Raw genomic sequence first — 17,856 nt, 5'->3', positions numbered from 1 at the left:
CAGGGTCAGGCTGGCTGTGCTGGGGAAGTGCTTCGGATGCCGATTTCACCATGGAAATGCTTCTGTGCAGAAAAAACCCGAACAGAGAGAATAGGGAATGGTTTAGGTTGGAAAAGGCTTCCAAGATATTTGAGTCCATTCCCCTTGCACTGCCCCACGTCCCCAAGAAATCCCTCCAGGGATGGGGACTCCACCTGAGCACCCTTTCCATGAAGGAATTGTCCCAAAATCCAACCTGAGCTCCCCTGGCCCAGCCTGAGGAGTCAGGGAATTCCAGAGAGGGAAAAGATCCCTCGGGATCCTCCTTTGCTCCAGGCTCAGCCCCTTCCCAGCTCCCTCAGGAATTCTCCAGTCCCTTCCCAGCTCCCTCAGGAATTCTCCAGTCCCTTCCCAGCTCCCTCAGCAATTCTCCAGCCCCTTCCCAGCTCCCTCAGGAATTCTCCAGCCCCTTCCCAGCTCCCTCAGGAATTCTCCAGCCCCTTCCCAGCTCCCTCAGGAATTCTCCAGCCCCTTCCCAGCTCCCTCAGGAATTCTGCAGCCCCTTCCCAGCTCCCTCAGGAATTCTCCAGACCCTTCCCCAGGACACAGACAACTTAAGCAGCTTAAGTAGTTTTAACCCCTAGCATTATATGAAAACACACAAAAGGCTTTTTTTTTTTTCTCTCAGTTATATTTATTTGAAAACCCTTCTGCTTTTCATTAACAGTTTAGATGAAAGCTCACGTGTTGAGATCTGATTTTGAACACACAGCCAAGAAAACCCCGTTAAACAGAATTTTAAGAGCTTTTAAGATCTGTCAGAGGGGTGTAAATGCACCGTGCAGCTGCTCATGTCCCTCCAAGGCAGGGTTTGGGTGCTCACAGCATCTCTGGGAGGCTGCTGGTTCCTGTTTCTCATTTTTGGGAAGAGGAGGCTGGAACTCTCTGCCAGAGGCAGCATCTCCCAGTGCTTCCAGTTCTCCAAGATACCATCAGTGGCTGGAGGTGGCACTCTGGGCTGGTGACAAGGTGGGGATCACTCATGGAATTCTTTTCCAACCTTCACCATTCTGTGATAAACTATTAATTATCTTTTAATTATCTGATCCTTCGTCCCTCCCATCATTCTGCCCCTTGTTCCTGCCTTGATCCCACCAAGGACCAGCTCCAAAGCCCTGAATTCCCGAGAATCCTTCAAAGGAGCAGTTGGCTGCAAGTCCCTCATTCCCTGCTGGATCAGCAGGAATTATCTGTATTTTTGTACTTCTGGGTCGCAGCTATTTAAGAGCAGATCGTTACAAAAATAAACATCATTTATTTCACAGAGCAGATGCATCTCCTTCTTCAGAACCTCATTAAATTTTCCTAAAAATGTAACACGTGAGGCTGCTGCCAAAAAATATTGGCAAACAACAAAAATGCCAAAAGACTCCAGGTTTCTCCCGACTCTCCTGAGCATTTTCCCAATCTTAGTGCAGGACACAAAGAGACTGGACAGACTTTTAAACTCTTGGTAGTTTTGTTCATTTATTGTAGAAAAGTTATTGTAATGCAGTTCATCTTTGTACATCTAAATTCCAGAAAACGAATCCATAGAAATGAGGATACTATGGGCATGCAGTCTGCATGATCCTGGTCACAAAAATAACACCACTTTTTAATTATCATTATTTTTTTTAAAATTTATTTTCTTTTTTTAAATTTTTGTAGTTTTCTTTGAAAGCCACTAAAAGCAGAGGGAGAGCAGAGCATGCACCACTGTACACATTGCATAGTATATGGTACCCACATGCCTGGTCGGGTGCTACACACACAGGGTCTAGAGGGCAAAACAAAGGGAAAATCAGCAGAAAACACAAATTTGGGGTGGCTCTGTCCCAGTAAAGGCAGAAATGTCTTCACCAGTGCGGCTCTGAGCTGGCTCCCAGCGAGGCAGCGCTGCCAGGCTCTCCCTGGGAACCAGCTGGGCTGAGAAACAGAGATTTCCCGGGATCTGAGAAGCCCAAGGTCTGGAGTTTGCAGTTGGAATTGCTGATCCCAGTTTTCTCCCTGGCTGCACCAGGAGGGAATCCATCAGCTGTGTCCCGATCCCAAACACATTCCTCATCCTCAGCTTCCCTCCTTGGGAATTTGGGGTGCTGTGACTCTTCCCTCCCCCCTCTCCAACCCCACAAACATTTACTGGGAGCGTTTCATTCCCGACCTTGGGCTGCTGGTGGATTCACCAGTCACATCCCAGATCTACACATTGGCCAAAATTAAAATTACTAATGTGATTTCAGCTTCCAGGAGGAAATCAGCAGAAATGAATGCAGTGGGCTTTGTGATTTGAAAAGGTTCTTTTTGTTGCCATTAATTAATTAATATGGAAGGGATACGAGTTATTGAAAAATCAATCCCATGTGCAAAATGCCAAAATCAACTGCTGAAGTATCAGGCAGCGAGTAAACAGATCAAAAATGCAATAAATCCACTGATGCTGGATCAGAAATCTCCCCCCTGGTTCCAAGAACACGATGCCAGATGCAGGAGTGGAATTATTGTAAATTTGTGCTATAACAAATGTGCTTCTTTTCCCTTGCTCTGTTTTCACGCCGTTGGCAAAAGAGAGAATGTTGAGCTCTGTGGATTCTCTGCTGCAGAGCAGATTTAACTGGGGACGTCACAGTTAATTACAGTTAATTGCAGTTTGGTTTTCAGGCAATATTGATAAGGCAGGGGATGATCAGGAGGTGCCATTCCTGGGCAGACCTTGCTCTTGGACAAGACAGGAGCTGGGTGTCATTGCCAAGGAATTTGGTTTCCCAAATTCCCGAGGCAGGTCCATAAATCCTCCTCAGACCCAGCCAAGGCTGCTCCCAGTTTCAAAGGAATAAAGGAGTGACACTCATTAACATTTGAAATTATTCCCACCTCCTCCCCAAATTCTCTGGATGGATTTAATCACAATATTTCTCCTGACTTCTTGAGTGGATTGGATTCCACACACAATGAAAGAAATCTGAAATTTCACTCCTAAGTAGCATTTTCACCTCTGAGTTAATTCCTTACATATATTTTACAACTTTATTAAAATTTCCTTTTCTTTTTAAAGATACACCCTTGCTTTTCTATATAAAATAAACTGGGCTTGGCAACAAACTCACCAAGGCTATTCAAGTGACTCTTAAAATGACACCACACTCTCTTTTAGGATCATTTTAACTCCATTTCCCCAGAGTTAAGCTTGGCTGCATTACAGGATCCTGCAGCCTTTGTAGGGCTAATATTAACTAATAATAACTAGTAATAACTAATAATAACTCCAACAAAATACATGGCACCATGGATCCAAACCTGGGCTGGCACCAACAGGTGTAACAGAACTTGATTTTAAAATTCACATTTTTAGGAGCAAACCCAGGTTTGTACAAATGGCATTTTGTAAAATATGCATCTGATTTTGTCATGTGTAGCCTCCAATTATTTTGCCTTAAAAAAAAATTAAAAATCAGGAATGTGGGATGAAGGACAAGTTTCAGAAGTACTGAACTTGTGAAAGAAAATACAGCAGAGGACACATTTAATGGATTATTAGAGAAAAAAGCAGTGCCAGAACCCCTGACTTACCCAAATCAGTGTGCTGTGAACAACAGGAATGACAAAATTATTTTAGAATGGTGAAGTCAGTAAACACAGGAGAGTCTGGATGCTCCAGGGAATTCTGTGGTGTTGAGACCAAGCTGAATTCAAAAGATTTGGCATCAAACTGAAGTTACAAATATCAGCAGCTGTGAGTTGCACATCCCATGGGAGAAATGTTTGGCATCAGGAAAAGAATCTGAACATGTTAAATACAACTCCAGGGAGAAAGCATTTGAAATTCAAAGGTTAACAATTAAAATAATTGATTCCCAAAGATAAGAATGTGCTGAATTTTCTCTTTAGAGATTCTTGTTATCACCTTTATTGGTTAAATCCTTGTTAATCCCCAAGTGTCTGAATGAGAAACTCGGATAACAAGAGAACTTTAAAAAAATCCCTGTTTTATAAACATTTCTAAACCCTCTGTCTCTGCCAGAGCTCAGAACAGAGCTCTGGTCTTTAGTATTCTTTTAATAACAAGAAATGATGTGAGGACTGGAGAATGAGGCTGGATTGCTTCAGTCAGGAACACATGAACTCCACAATTTCAACTAAACCCCATCAGATCCCACTGGGAATTCCCAATCCTGATCCTCAGCACAGCTTTCACTCCTTTCCGTGTCCTGAACAGAAATCCCTTTTTCAAACAAAGACTGCCCACAGTATCTGCAATAAATGAAGATTCTCCCAGCACAGTTGGTGTATTTATACTTAAAAAATATCTCTTTTCAAAGAATTAAACACCCCCAGCAAGGAGGGAGACCTGCAGGGCCCTGGCTCCTTTTATTACAAGGGAATGGGGTCTGGGAGAAGCTCAGCAGTCAGGGCAGCTCCACCCCATGGAATAAAGGACCTCAGGCCCAGCCCTGGCTTCCCTCACAAGTTTGTTTTTGTCAAACCAGAGATGTTCAGGTGATGGATCGTGCAGATGTGGTGCCTGGGGTGACATGGAAGACTTCAAACAAGGCTCTGAAAGGCTCTAGGAAATGGACCTGGTGCTTTGCAGCCACTGCAAATATGCAAATATGCAAATCTCCTCAAGCAGTTAATGAGCTGATCCCTAATCTAGTGCAGAACAAAGAGAAGCAGCTGCTGCCCAGGGTTCTGCAGCTCCCCTGCAATCAGGACTTCAACAGGAGAGAAGAAGGGGTGACCCAAGGGCTCCTTTCTCAGGCAGGTCCATGTGCTGGACATGGAAAAAGGGCTGGAAAACTTCCTGGAGGATGCTCCACTGCAGCCAGATTAATGGTGCAGGGTCAGGATCCACCCACAACTCTGGGAATCCAGTGGATTCCCATTATTTCCCTTGGTAACTGGCCCATTGGGATCACCCAGTGGTGCTGGAGCTGCCTGTTAGGCAGTGGGGTCATTAAAGTGATTAATTAATCAGGTGTCTGGCACCTTTGAATGCTGCTGGGGGTTTGGGTGTCCCACAAAGGACATGGATTGCTTTTCCCAGTAACTTCCAAGAGGATAATCAGACTCCTGGATGCTGGAAACACCACTGGTCTTTGCCAGCTGGTCCAGGAAGAAACCGGAATATTCCAGAAATTCCTTTAGTGCTACATGTTTTCAAAGCCTGGGCTCAGCAGGCTTTGGGAGGAAAACAAGCAAATAAAAAAGTTAATGATCCTTATTTTGGGGAATAAAAAAAAAAAAGAAGTTGGGACACGAAGCTGCACAAAGAAATTCACGTTCAGCACGATTGTGTCAAATCCAGGGAATGTGTGAGGTGGGAAATTTCGGGAGGCTCTGCTGGAAGATGTCAGTGGTTGTACAGAACGGGCAATGGGGGTCAATTTTCAATCCCATGGGATCTAAGGCTTCACTGATGGTGTAAAACACAAGGTGCAACCACAGGAATTCATCTCTTGGAAGGAACTCAGGACTCAGTAGGTGAAAGAAATGGTTGGTGGGAAGTAAGGCAGCAATATCTCCAAGGATTTATCAGAGCTCCTGGAATCCAAAGCTTGGAATCAGCTCTACGACCTCCCTGGGAGCAGATTTTTGTCTGATATTCCCTTTTTATTGCAATTCTGACTGAGATGTTGTTGAAATGTTGGTCACCGATGATTGTTTAAGCCCACTCCCTTCCCCTTGGATTTCATGGCTGGAATGGATCTTGTGGAGAGTTCTTGTGCGCCGCTGGAATCGTCAGACATTCAGAGGTGGATTTGGGAAGATGGAACGCGTGGGCAGCCACTCGGGGTACTGGGATGTAGGTACTCTACACATGGGCTCAGAGATGGGGGGATTGCTTTCCATTTAAAAAGCAGGATAAAAAATGGGAGAAAAATCAGATGTCTCGATATTCCTGTTCCATTTTGGGAATTCTAGCTGTGTTCAGGTAAAAGAGTGGGGAAAAAAAAGACTATTCCCAACTTCCAAGCAAACAAACCATGGAGTTTGTTCCTTTTCCTGTCCCTATTTCCCATCTCCTGTCATATTTCCTCCCCGCTGGTCCCCACAAAACTCTCAGGACTGGCTGAACTCAAGAATCATTTGGCTGCAACATTCATGCCAGGCCTAAAAACAATTTCAAACTGGAAAGTGTTTTGTAACTGCTGCAATAGTTTGGGATATTTGGCACTCTTGAGAGTTGACATTTGGTTTGTCTGCAAAAGCCATTCTGGAAAGAAATCGTTAGAATAAATCCTTTCATTCTAACCTGAAATGGAAATTGAGCTCCCAGCAAACAAATACTGGAGCTGACTTTCTGACTCTCAGTGGTTTGTAATTTGCAGATTTTTCTTTGTACTTGGTTTGTTTGTTTTTTTCCCAACATGCTCACGTCGACTTTCCAGTCAATTCACCCAAATTCCAACAGGAATTGGTTTATAAATTGGTTCCAACTGGAACTGGTCATTTGGAATTTCCAGCACAGGAAATTATTTTATAAGTGCCTCGATAAGTACCCAAAATTACAAACGGATGTGTCTAATACCTAAGGACAAGAAAAAAATATGGCTATAAATGCAAATGCTGTATTAAACCCAAAAATAATCCCAAAAACAACCTCTATGATCGGGCAGAAACGGAAGGGCCGGGTTGGGTTTTGCTGCCCCCTAATTAAACATCAATGACAGCAGAGTGCAACCGCAGTGTCACCGTCACACCTGCCAAATGAACGTGATCTAATTGTTATTTCTAGCTACGTTATGGCAAGGTACCAACGGATGGATCCTGGTTATTTTCCCCAGTCCCCGGACTCAGAGCCGGTGCCGCGAGTCGTGGCTGTACCCGCCGGGGGAGCCGCGGTGCCGGTGGGGTTTGTACAAGTCCTGGTAGGGGTCAGAGTATTCCTCTTCCACCAGGGGATAGTGGTCTCGGCTGTGCTGGGAACTGGAAGACAAGCGGTTCCTGCTCTTCCGAGCCCTCTCGTTGTGGTAATTCTCGTCGGAGGTCACCAGGCTGCGGCGCTCGATGGGAGAGTTCTCCGCCGAGTGGGCGCCGTGCCTCCCGCGCTGGCTCTGCGGGGGCCAAACAAGGGCAGCGTTAATACCCCCGCACCCCGGGGCTGCCCCACCTCCGTCCTGCCCAGCCCCAGCTGAGGCCTTCCAGCAGCCTCATCCTCCAGCACAGCCCGCCTGCTGCAGCGGGCCAGCTCCTCTTCCTCGCCCTGCTGAGTATTACATCGAGCATGAAAAGTGAGCTGATGTAGTCAGCATTTATCACTTTTCTCTGATCAGGAACGGAACATTCACGCTGCTACTCTGCTTAGGGAATGTCTAAGCGTCCACTTCTGTGGTCTTGGAAAACATCTGAAGATGTTTGTTTGGGTGGTTTTTAAAGGTGCAGCTCTGAGCCTTATTTAAAACCCTTCCTAAGACCAAAGCAATGATGATGGGCTGCTCAGCGGGCAGCCAAGGGGAGGCTAAAATCATTAGATAATAAATTCTTTCAACTGGAACACAGTATTTAAATATGTTGACAGAAAAAATCCCTTCCTAAGATAATTTATTAATTGGAAGCCTTTGCTCTCCTCATGTTCCCATAATGACAATGCCCATTTGTCACATGAACAAAATTAGTTTGTATTTTTTTTGCCAGTTAATAGCACAATGAAAAAAATAGCCTAAAATAAGTATTTAGTTTGCTTTCATCACACATTAAACTTCTCAGGAGTATCAGCACCCATGTCTCAGGACAAACTCCGTGCTGAAAGTCCAGCCCCTGCTCTCTGGGCTATAAAACCTTCCTCCTGCTGCTACAGCCTCTGCCTGGCGACTGTTTTCCTGAATAATTTATATCCAAGGCTGCTGTGGCCGGGGCAGGGATGGAGCAGGGGGTGTGTGGTTACAACTCTGGGCTGGTGCTGCCAGGGAGACTCCTGGAGAGGGGCCCTGAGCCTCAGCCCAGATACTGGGGAGAATTCCAGCCAGGGGACCCCCAATTCTCCTCAGAGCACCAGGTTGTGGTGGGGATTATGGCAAAGAGCTTCAGAAATTAAAGGCAGACTGGGAGAGCTGGGGGTGTTCACCTGGAGAAGGATCCAGGGAGAGCTCAGAGCCTGAAGGGGCTCCAGGAGAGCTGGAGAGGGACTGGGGACAAGGGATGGAGGAACAGGACACAGGGAATGGCTCCCACTGCCAGAGGGCAGGGATGGATGGGAGATTGGGAATTGGGAATTGTTCCCTGGGAGGGAGGTGAGGCCCTGGCACAGGTGCCCAGAGAAGCTGTGGCTGCCCCTGGATCTCTGGAAGTGCCCAAGGCCGGGGCTTGGAGCAGCCTGGATGGGCTTTAAGGTCCCGTCCAACCCAAACCATTCTGGGGTTCCATGACTCCATGATGAATTATCCTCATGTTTATCTGACACAAATGCAGTTTGGATGTACAATCCCCTCACCAATTGTAGCTTTAACTCTGTGCTCACCCCTCTGCCTTTCCTGTGGAAATTTCCCTCTCCCCTCATCCTGCTGCTTTCCCTGGGCTGTGTGCTCATCCCAGTGCTGCCCAGGGACACACCTGGTGTGGTTACACCTGGCCCAGGTAACTTGTGATGCTGCTGTGTGACTGGAATGACTGCCTGCAGGAATGGACACCCCAATCCCCTGCAGCCTGAGGAACACATCCCCCAAAAGCCGAGCTTTAGGCTTTCAATCCATGCACTGAAATGGGCCAGGCTGTGTTTAGAGCTAACCAGTCACAGAGGGAAACGACTGGTTCTGAGGAGTGACATAATCCCAGGATGCTTTGGATTGGAAAGGAAATTAAGGATCACCTAAAATTCCTTCCCCACCTTCCACTATCCCAGGCTGCTGCAATCCCCAAAGCCCAACCTGGCCTGGGACAGTTCCAGGGATCCAGGGGCAGCCCCAGCTTCTCAGAGCAATAAATATTTTTCTGTGCAAAGATCAAATTTCCTCTTCCCCCTCAGCTCAGCATCGAGCTCTTCCCTCAAGGAAGGCAATTCCCAAGGATCAGGTGTGGCAGAGCCAGCACTGCCACCTGTTCCCTCTCTGACTGCTCTGGATCTGTGCCACAGAACGTGACCCTCATGACCTCTGTGAGCCAGGAGCTCAGTCAGGACTTTCAGTTCTCAATAAACCAAAGTCCAGGCCCCAGCCAGGGAAAAATGGGAGTCTCCCAAAGGTGGATTTGGTGAAGCAGGGACAGCCTGTCCCAGCACACCTGTGTCAGGCTCTCTGCTACCTGAGCCTTTGCTTTTCAGTCCCCGAGGTACCAAGGGCATAAGGAATATAAACTCTTCCTGTATCACAAGCACCTTTGCTAGTTTAATTAGCCTGAGTGCCTTTTAATTACCACACACATCATCACAGCCAAAGCTGATGCGAATCCTTCAAAGGTTTGAATGAGTACAAAACCTCCTTGTGGATAAGAGGGATGGTGGAAATCCTTCCTGTGAGACACCCATGGAAAACAGCAGGGCCTGAACCCTGGAGGCACGGAAAACCTGCAGCCTCTGGCTGGGCATCGATCACTCCAGGAGAAATTTACCCCTCTGCAGAGCACCAGCACCATTGATCCCACCGAAACCCTTTGGAATTCGGGTGAAGTGGGGATTAAGTGATGCATACCTTCAGCCAGCCCACTGCACAGGGGTGATTTTCATCTTCAGTGTGAGTTTTCCCTAAGTAAATGGAGCAACATTTCACAGTTATTGCTGGTGTCCATTGATCAGAGAGAAATAAATGCCTGAAAAAAATTCTGTGGATACACCCAGTTCTCAAAATGAAACTGAAGAGGTGAAAGTTCTGCAGATGGTATTTTATTGGCATGAAGGGATGGAAAACTGAAACTTTAAGGCAAGTGGAAAATGGAAACAACAGTTTACATGTGCATGTTAATTATTAGTAACAGAACAGTGCTTGTGCATTCAGCCACTCAGGAGACAGTGACTTGCTGGTCCCAATAAAACCAAGCAGGGCTTTAGAAAGGTGAGTGCAGGAATTAAGCACCTTCAGGGAAGTGCAGCTCACTCAGAGCAAAACCAGCTGGATGTTAACTGAAAACACCAAACAACAGTCATTTCCTCCAAAACTGTTACCTGCTTCCAGACACTCCACAAGCAGAGCAGACGTTACATTTGCCAGGTGAATTATTCATTAAATGTCATTTGTTCAGTTCTATTTCTGACGTACATTAGCAAGTGACACTCCTGGAGTCCCACACACACTGAAACTTGCAGGATTTAAAGCTCCCTGCAATCCTGAGCCCCTCGAGCATTCCCAGTTATTAGCCCCAAACATTTCTGGTTTCAAACTTAATAAAGCACGTACTTCTCATTAAGGACTATTTACATGCCAGGATTGAAGTTTCAAAGTTCAGCCGAGTCTGAGCTATCCCTGTGGAAAAAAAGGGTCACAATTTTTTTCAACGGGTAAAAAAAAATAAAAAATAATGTCTTTTATTCACACTCAAAGAACAAGCTTTTCCACCCAAAAGAGAATGCCTGGTGAAGTTATGAGGGTAGAATAAAAGGGATCATAACAGAGCTGACTCCTGGCTAGGAAATCCACGGTTATTCTACTTCCCACTAAAGGCAGATCACTGCCAGTGTTCCAGCCCCGAGCTGGAGCTGGCAGCACGTCCCAGAGCGGGGCTGAGTGTGAGCACAGCCCCCGGCACGCTGAGCAAACCCAGCTGCCCTGCGCCTCCCGGGGCTGTTCCTACCTGCAGGCCGGAGATGGCAGCGGGGTACGGGGACAGGGCGCTGGATGCCAGGTTCCTGCCCAGCAGAGGGGTCATGGGCGCGGCGCTGGACGTGTGCGTGGCTCTCCAGTACGCCTCCAGGTACTCGGCCAGGTGCTCGCAGGCGTCCTCCAGCTGGTTCTCGTCCAGGATCACGTCAAACATGTCCTGGGCACAGGGACACAGCGCGGTCACGGCCGTGTGACAGCGGGGACGCGGAGCTGGAGAGCCCTGCCCGTCACACTGAGGCTTGGGAGGGTTAAACAAACGGGAACCGGGGCTGGGGAGAGCTGGAAACACGGAGTGGAAAGGGGGATGGATTCACACCGAAACACAGCAGGGAGAGATGGGATATTGGGAAGAAATTCCTGGCTGGGAGGGAGGTGAGGCCCTGGGATGGAATTCCCAGAGCAGCTGTGGCTGTCCCTGGATCCCTGGCAGTGTCCCAGGCCAGGCTGGACACTGGGGCTGGAGCACCTGGGACAGTGGGAGGTGTCCCTGCCATGGCTGGGGTGGCACGGATGAGGTTTGAGGCCCCTTCCAACCCAAACCATTCCATGATTCCGTGGCTGGAAAATGGTACAAGGGGGTTTAGAAGGTGACCAAGAGCCAAAGCCCTCAGGAGTCACTGGACATTGTCCCTGGGTGTTGCACGAGCCCTGTTTTGTTCCCAGGCAAACAAAACTCTTCAATTTCTTTATTTCTTTCCAGTGCTGATGCCTCTAAAGGCACTCCCACAGCAGTGAAGGCAGCAGGAAATCCCTGCCTCAGGGAATTCTCCAGACACCAGCTCCATCCCTGCCTGACCTCCAACCTGCCAGAACCAGCACAGCCCCTCCAGAGAAGCACAACCCCATTTTCAGCAGCTCAACTTCTTGTCTCATCTCTCATCTTCACTTTGCAAAATACTGTGAGAACAGCACAGGAAATGGAAAATAAGTGCAGGTGCTGTGGGTGTAAAGGGCAACCAACACCAACCACAGGCTGCTCTCTTCCACCTGTTTTTACAGTTCTCAGAATAAGATTTAAAATAATAAAGCTTTTTTTTTTTTTTTTTTTATCTTTTTAATTTATTCTCTCTTCTCAGCATGGCAGAGAAAAGTTTCCTCCTCTGCCAGCAAGGAGGAGTTTCCTTCTAATCAGAATATTTCTAACACTGCATCCCTTGGTCCAGTTCAGTGTTTATTGCTCTTCCTCCTCTCCTTATTTACTGCTTTTACTCTTTTGCTATTCACTCACATGTTGATGCACCACACATTCCAGTCTATCACCCACTTGTGGAAGAAGTTATCAATTAAAACAATTAGAAATTGTAAAATTGTAAATTAGAAAATAAAAAGAATGTGGTTTGCTTACGTATGCACTTAGCTTAGGAAAAGATTGGAATTAAACACTTGGGAGTGTAAAATGTGTTCTTAAATAAAGAATTAAACTGGATTTAGGACTCTTAACAACAGCATTTCACTGCACAGTACAACTGGACTGGGGAGCCTCTCTGGAGGTCACCTGGAGGAGCTGCAGCCCTGGCAGGATCCTGATCCAAGTGTCTGACACAGAGGATAAATGACAGAGAACAAAGGTTTTTCTCTGTTTCACTCAGGTTTTCTCTTCCATTTAACACTTCTGCTCATCCCTCAGCTGGGTTTGCTCTGTTTCCAATTATTTGGCAGGAAATCCTCTTTTGGGAGATCCCTGTTTGTGAGGGTCACGGAGTAAAGCAGCTCCTCTGCAAGATTTTCTTTCATGCACAGAAGCTGCCACAGGAGCATTCCCAGCTCCTGGTGACTCTCTGGTGGTGAAAGAGGCCTTTCCTGAAGAGTAATCAGTGCCCACTGTCCTCTGCTATTTCTTTTGGTTTGCTGTAGAACCACTGTGTAGCTGAGAGGAGGCAGAATTTCAACTTGCAGGTATATCCTAATTATATCTGAATTAACCAGTGCACTTGAATTCTGCTGCGGTGTAATTCCAGGTTGTGTCCAACAGACCAGAGGGGTTTGTACCCTCTCTTAGCATGGGCATGAATTCAGAAGTTTTAAAAAATAACAACCTTTTGATGAGCAGTGGATTTGTGTTTCCTTGAGGCCTCTCATGTTCCTGCAGAGGAGTTCCTGGAGTCCTGCAATATTCCTGGTGTCCTGCAGTGCCCAACGCCGGCTCGAGCAGTGGCAGGGGCACATTAGCAAGGAATTAATAATGAAAGCAGTTCCTGAGCTCAAATATGCCTGAAGAGACAGCTATTTTTACAGTGTCTAGACATGCAGCACCAGCTCATTCCTTATGGTTAGCTCTCAGCAAAGGAACAGAGTGAGGATTGCATCCTCTGCAAGGACCTTCCCTTTAAACAAACACTCCAAATTCTCCTCTTGCAGGAATCCGAGCTGCAATCAAGCAGGAGGGAGGGAGCAGTGCCTCTGCTCTTAGCAATGTACTTTTACTTAATTAAATCGTGGGCCAACTTTAATTTCAAGCCAAGTCAGACTGCCACCTCCCTGGGAGAGCTCAAAGTCAGCAATCACTTCCTTCCCATCACCGGTGCAAAGTGCTGAGCTGGTTTGTGAGCAGCTCCTGGGCAGGGCAGGGCAGAAACAGCCTCGGAGCAGGGCTGGGTTCAAGGCTGACACTCAGACTCTGACTTTGGAGAGGCTTTTCTGATCCAGGTGGGGCCTCACCTGGTTGCCTTCAGCACTGGAATGCAACTCCAGGACTGGGTGTTGAGGCAGAGTTTAGTAAATCTGAGGATGGACAATCCAAGTGCCACAATGCTCCCAGTGATGCACACGGATCATTTCATGGAAACTGGGAATCCCACCATTAGAAGGGACTTAAAAAATCATCTCATCCACCCCCTGCCACGGACAGGGACACCTCCCACTATCCCAGGCTGCTCCAAGCCCTGTCCAAGCTGGCCTTGGACATTTCCAGGAATCCAGGGGCAGCCACAGCTGCTCTGGTGACTTCTTTCATTTCAGCTGATGTGAGCGAAGTGAAGCTGAGTAAGAGGAAATCACTGAAGCCACAAGAGAAGGCTGTGAAACTGCCCAGGGCTCTGTGTGCAGGTGCCAGAGGAAACACCTCTCACACAGGACAATGTGCAGAGGGCTGCTCTGTGTGTAAGCTCAGAGGAAACACCACAAACCATCCAAACAGGGCCAGCTGCAGCTCCAGCTCCTCGGCTCACGCCCATCAGGAGCTGGGAAGGGATGTGTTTTAGAGGGATCAGTTTGTTCTCCAGGACAGTCACAGTTCTGCTTGGGTTAGTGGGACCTGGATGGCTCACAGGAATAACCCATCAGCATTTTAAGAGGTCACAACTCAGTAAAAAATTCCATGTGAGAAATGTAACACAGCTGAGCTCTCCAGAAGAGGCTGCCCAGAGAAGCTGTCACTGCCCTGGAACCCAGAGGGGTCTCTGCACTCCCATCCCAATATCCCACACAGATCCTACACAAAGCCACATCCAAGTCCCCTTCCACTGCCTCTGGCCCAGAATCCAGCTGTGGCTTTCAGAACTAGAAGCACGTTTGAGCTGCCCTGTGCAAACCCCTGCAGAGCCTCTCCAGGCCCCTGCCCATGAGCCCTGCAGGCCTCTGCTCCAGCAGCAGGAATGCAGGACTGCAGGAGAGGGCAGGATCTTTGACCAGGGGGTGGGAGAGCAGTGGCTGTGCTCAGTTGAGGTGACTGGGATGGCCTGCAGGGTCAGGATTGGGGCTCACATGCCTGCACACACCCCTTTCCCTTCCCACACCCCGTGCACTGAGGGCAGGCATTTGCAGCCTCCTCTCCAAACTCAGCCTTTGTCCCTCTGGGACCTGGAGCTCCACAAATGATGTAATTTGCTAATGAACAGATCTGTTGTCCCCTCCACGTCATTCCTGCCCTGTCACCCTGCCAAAGACCGAAACAAACCCAGATAACCAGGATGAAAGTCTGCAGCACTTTGTGTCTCACGAGTGCAGGGCTGTGTGAGCACCACGAGGGAGTGATAATGGATGGAGCCAGCTCTGCACAGGGATCAGCACAGCAGGAATCATCACAATTCCACAAAGCAGGAGTTCTTCAGCCTCTCCTCTGTACTTACTGGTGGGCATTGTGCAAGTTTATCAGCTGCCACCAACTGCACATTCAAGTGTTTGCTTTGTGACTTCCCTCTGGACTTGATCAGTCGCTGTAAAACCTGACAGGAGGAAAGGGCAAAAGGTGAGTTTAAGGATAATTTATCTCCCTAAAGCTCAGCCTGACATCCCCCTGAGGGATTACCAAGCTCTCCATAAAATATTGCCCTTGAATATCCCAAACCCTTGTGATAACCCCTCAGAGGACTGGGTACATTTCCCTCTGGATCACGTTTGAGCCCTTGAAAAATTTCAAATGCATTTTTGCTTTATCCTACTTTAAGTCCTAAGTTATTTTTGACAATAGAGAAGCATGAAAATTATATTTATACAGAATTTTCTGGGTTGCTGGATGGACTGTAGCATACCAGCAGTACATTATGTCATTTTTTCCCCTTTTCAGGTACAGATTCCACACTGCCCATACCCACCCTGCCCTCCAGGTTCCTCCTGGATGTTAAGGTGAGGAATTACCTTTGGAGAGGACACCTTCACATGGACAATAATTGGTGCTAGAGATGTCTTGATAAGCTGTGCAGGGTGATTTATAGTGTCTGCATCCAGGACAACCAGCTGTAAGGACCTGGCCAGCTCGAAGATTCTTTCAATTTCACTCTGCACTTCAGCTGGGAAGGAAAACAAAGCAGGTGAAACCACTGAACCCCAGAGCACTGGGATAAAAACATCCTCACCCTCTTACTGTCACAGGCTCCACATGTGAATTGATGGCACTGCCATTAAATTATCTGTTACCTGTAGCTCTAGTGCAAGCAGCCACTCAGGATGGCAGGGATTTGGAATTTGGTTTGTTTTTTTTTTACCAAACCCAACTCCTCTTAGTTCCTGGGATGATGTCCCACAGAGCAGGGTGTTGGAATGCACGTGATGCACACAAATTTCCACCCTTGTGCAAGAAAGAATCACACAACCATTAAGGTTGGAAAAGACCTCCAAAATAATGGAGTCCAAATAAAAATTCCTCAGGCCACTGTTCCCCAGCAGTCCTGACACTGAGGAGAGGGGCAGGACCCAAAATCTCACAGCCAGGCAGCAAAATTCAGCTGTAACTGCTCAACATTAAACACAAAACTGGTCCCAGGGTCAGGAATGACATTTCCTTGGCTGGACAAGTGAAATCTCTTTGGCTCCTTGTGATGTGGAATTAAAAGCACAGGGCTGGGAAGGAGGAGGAGCTGTGAGGCCAACTCAGGATTATGCAGTAAAATGCTGTAGACACATTTAAATCTGCAGAACTGATGTGATCTTGGGAAAGGCTGGAGCTGGGCCAGGGGAGGGAGGCTCAGGTTGGATTTCAGGGCAAGGTTCTTCTCCCAGAGGTGCCCCAGGGAATGAGCACGTTCCCAAGGCTGCCAGAGCTCCAGGAGCGTTTGGACAGCGCTGCCAGGGATGCCCAGGGTTTTGGGGTGTCTGTGCAGGGCCAGGAGAGGGATCCATGACCCTTGTGGGTCCCTTCCAGCTGAGATTCCACGATCAGGAAGGCTGGAAGCGTGTCCCTTGCCTCCTGAGTGTAACCACAGCCTGAATTCCAGCTGTGGCACTGCCTTACCTAGGCTGGACCTGGTGTTGGAGCGCTCGATGATCGCCCTCTTGCTGGGGTTATTGAGCACAGACCTCTTGGCCAGGGAGATGTCAGCTGTCACTCTGGTTATGGATATCCTGGGAGCAGAGCACAGCACACACACACACACGAGTGGCATCTCCAGCCACAGCCCATTCCAAAGGGCAAACACAATCAAACATGTTTCCAGACGAGTTATGGCATCACTAAAGAACAACTGGAGAGAAGTGCTGGGTACCTGGGAAGTATTTCCTATTCCCTGAGCTCTGGGATGGAGTTCCTGATATTCTCCTTAGTGCATTAATTAACTTTTCTCCTCCCAGCTCACCCATCTCCTGCATGAATTTCCACAGTGCCATAAATGCTGTGAGTTCTGTGAGGTTTGGGGCACTCAACAAGGGAGCTGCAATGTACCAGCACTTCCCCTTCCCTCAGAGTTACACCAGGAGTAAACCTGGAGTAAACAGCTGCCAGGGAGCTGTGCCAGGGGCTGGCATGAGCAGGAGAAAAGGAAGTGGAGCTGCCTGAACTCAACTTTAACTTCACTGCACCTCTTTAACTTAAGGCAGGTGATTTATTGACTTAATCTGACAGTGAGTTAGGGTTAACAAAGTGTTACAAAGCAAAGACCACACAATCCTTCCATATAAAATCCATTTAGGGGGCTTGGACTGAGCCAAGGAGCCAGGAAAAAATGGAAAGAAATCAAGCTGGGAATGAGCAGCAGCTTTTGCACATAACCTAAGATTTATGCAGCTCTAAGTGACGTTTTTCAGCTGCAGGGTTAAAAAGAAGTGCAGTTATTTTTCTGCATAATACATAAATAAATGCATTGCCAGAAAATACAGTAGAGGCCAAAAGTAAAAATTAGTTTAAAACAGAAATGAATGGATTGTGGGGTCTCTGGCTCACTGGCCAGCAGGGGAGGTTGCAGTTGCAAAGGAAGGAGCTGGCAAAGCCAAGGGAATTCAGAGGCAGGGAAGCAGTCAGGTTTTGCTGAAGCCTTTGGAAAGGCTCTTCCTTGGACACTCAGCCCCTTTCTTGGTAACGTGGACCTCTCCCAAAACTGCACAAGAGATGGAAAGAAAGAAGGAAAGAAAGAAAAAAGAAAAGGGAGGGAGGATAAAGACCACAAAGCCATAGAAGTTGGCAGAAGGAGCAAGAAGCAACTTTTTCCTGAGTTCCTCAGAGCTAAAATCAATGGTCTCAGGCTGCTGGTGGCACTGAGCTCTCCACTGCTGAAATTTCATACTCCCACCTGATCCAGCTGCCAATGGAATTAGGATTTCCAGAAAATCACTTGAGCTGAGCAGCTCAGAACAGGCCAGGAGAGGAGATGCTTTGCACAGAAGTTGACCATTAAATGTTCTCTCTGAGCTGTTTAGGGATCAGTTCAGCTCTGCCACCTCC

The 17,856-nt window shown here is 47.7% G+C and overlaps 1 protein-coding gene across 2 annotated transcripts in view; it reads right to left on the bottom strand.

Annotated features, from left to right (window-relative positions):
• Positions 1-686: 686 nt before the first annotated feature.
• CACNB4 (calcium voltage-gated channel auxiliary subunit beta 4) overlaps positions 687-17,856 on the bottom strand; it is an 81,248-nt gene continuing 64,078 nt past the window's right edge. For both annotated transcript variants that reach the window (XM_058839229.1, XM_058839230.1), the window contains 5 exons: positions 16,435-16,544; positions 15,342-15,493; positions 14,834-14,929; positions 10,738-10,923; positions 687-7,073 (listed from right to left, as the gene is read on the bottom strand). In XM_058839229.1, the coding sequence (XP_058695212.1) occupies positions 6,813-7,073; positions 10,738-10,923; positions 14,834-14,929; positions 15,342-15,493; positions 16,435-16,544 (805 nt within the window). In that variant the 3' untranslated portion in view covers positions 687-6,812. The remainder of the gene's footprint in view (positions 7,074-10,737; positions 10,924-14,833; positions 14,930-15,341; positions 15,494-16,434; positions 16,545-17,856) is intronic.

This window comes from Poecile atricapillus, chromosome 5 (genome assembly GCF_030490865.1).
Source record: "Poecile atricapillus isolate bPoeAtr1 chromosome 5, bPoeAtr1.hap1, whole genome shotgun sequence".
NCBI classification, from domain to species: domain Eukaryota; kingdom Metazoa; phylum Chordata; class Aves; order Passeriformes; family Paridae; genus Poecile; species Poecile atricapillus.
This window is presented reverse-complemented; position numbering and strand designations above follow the sequence as displayed.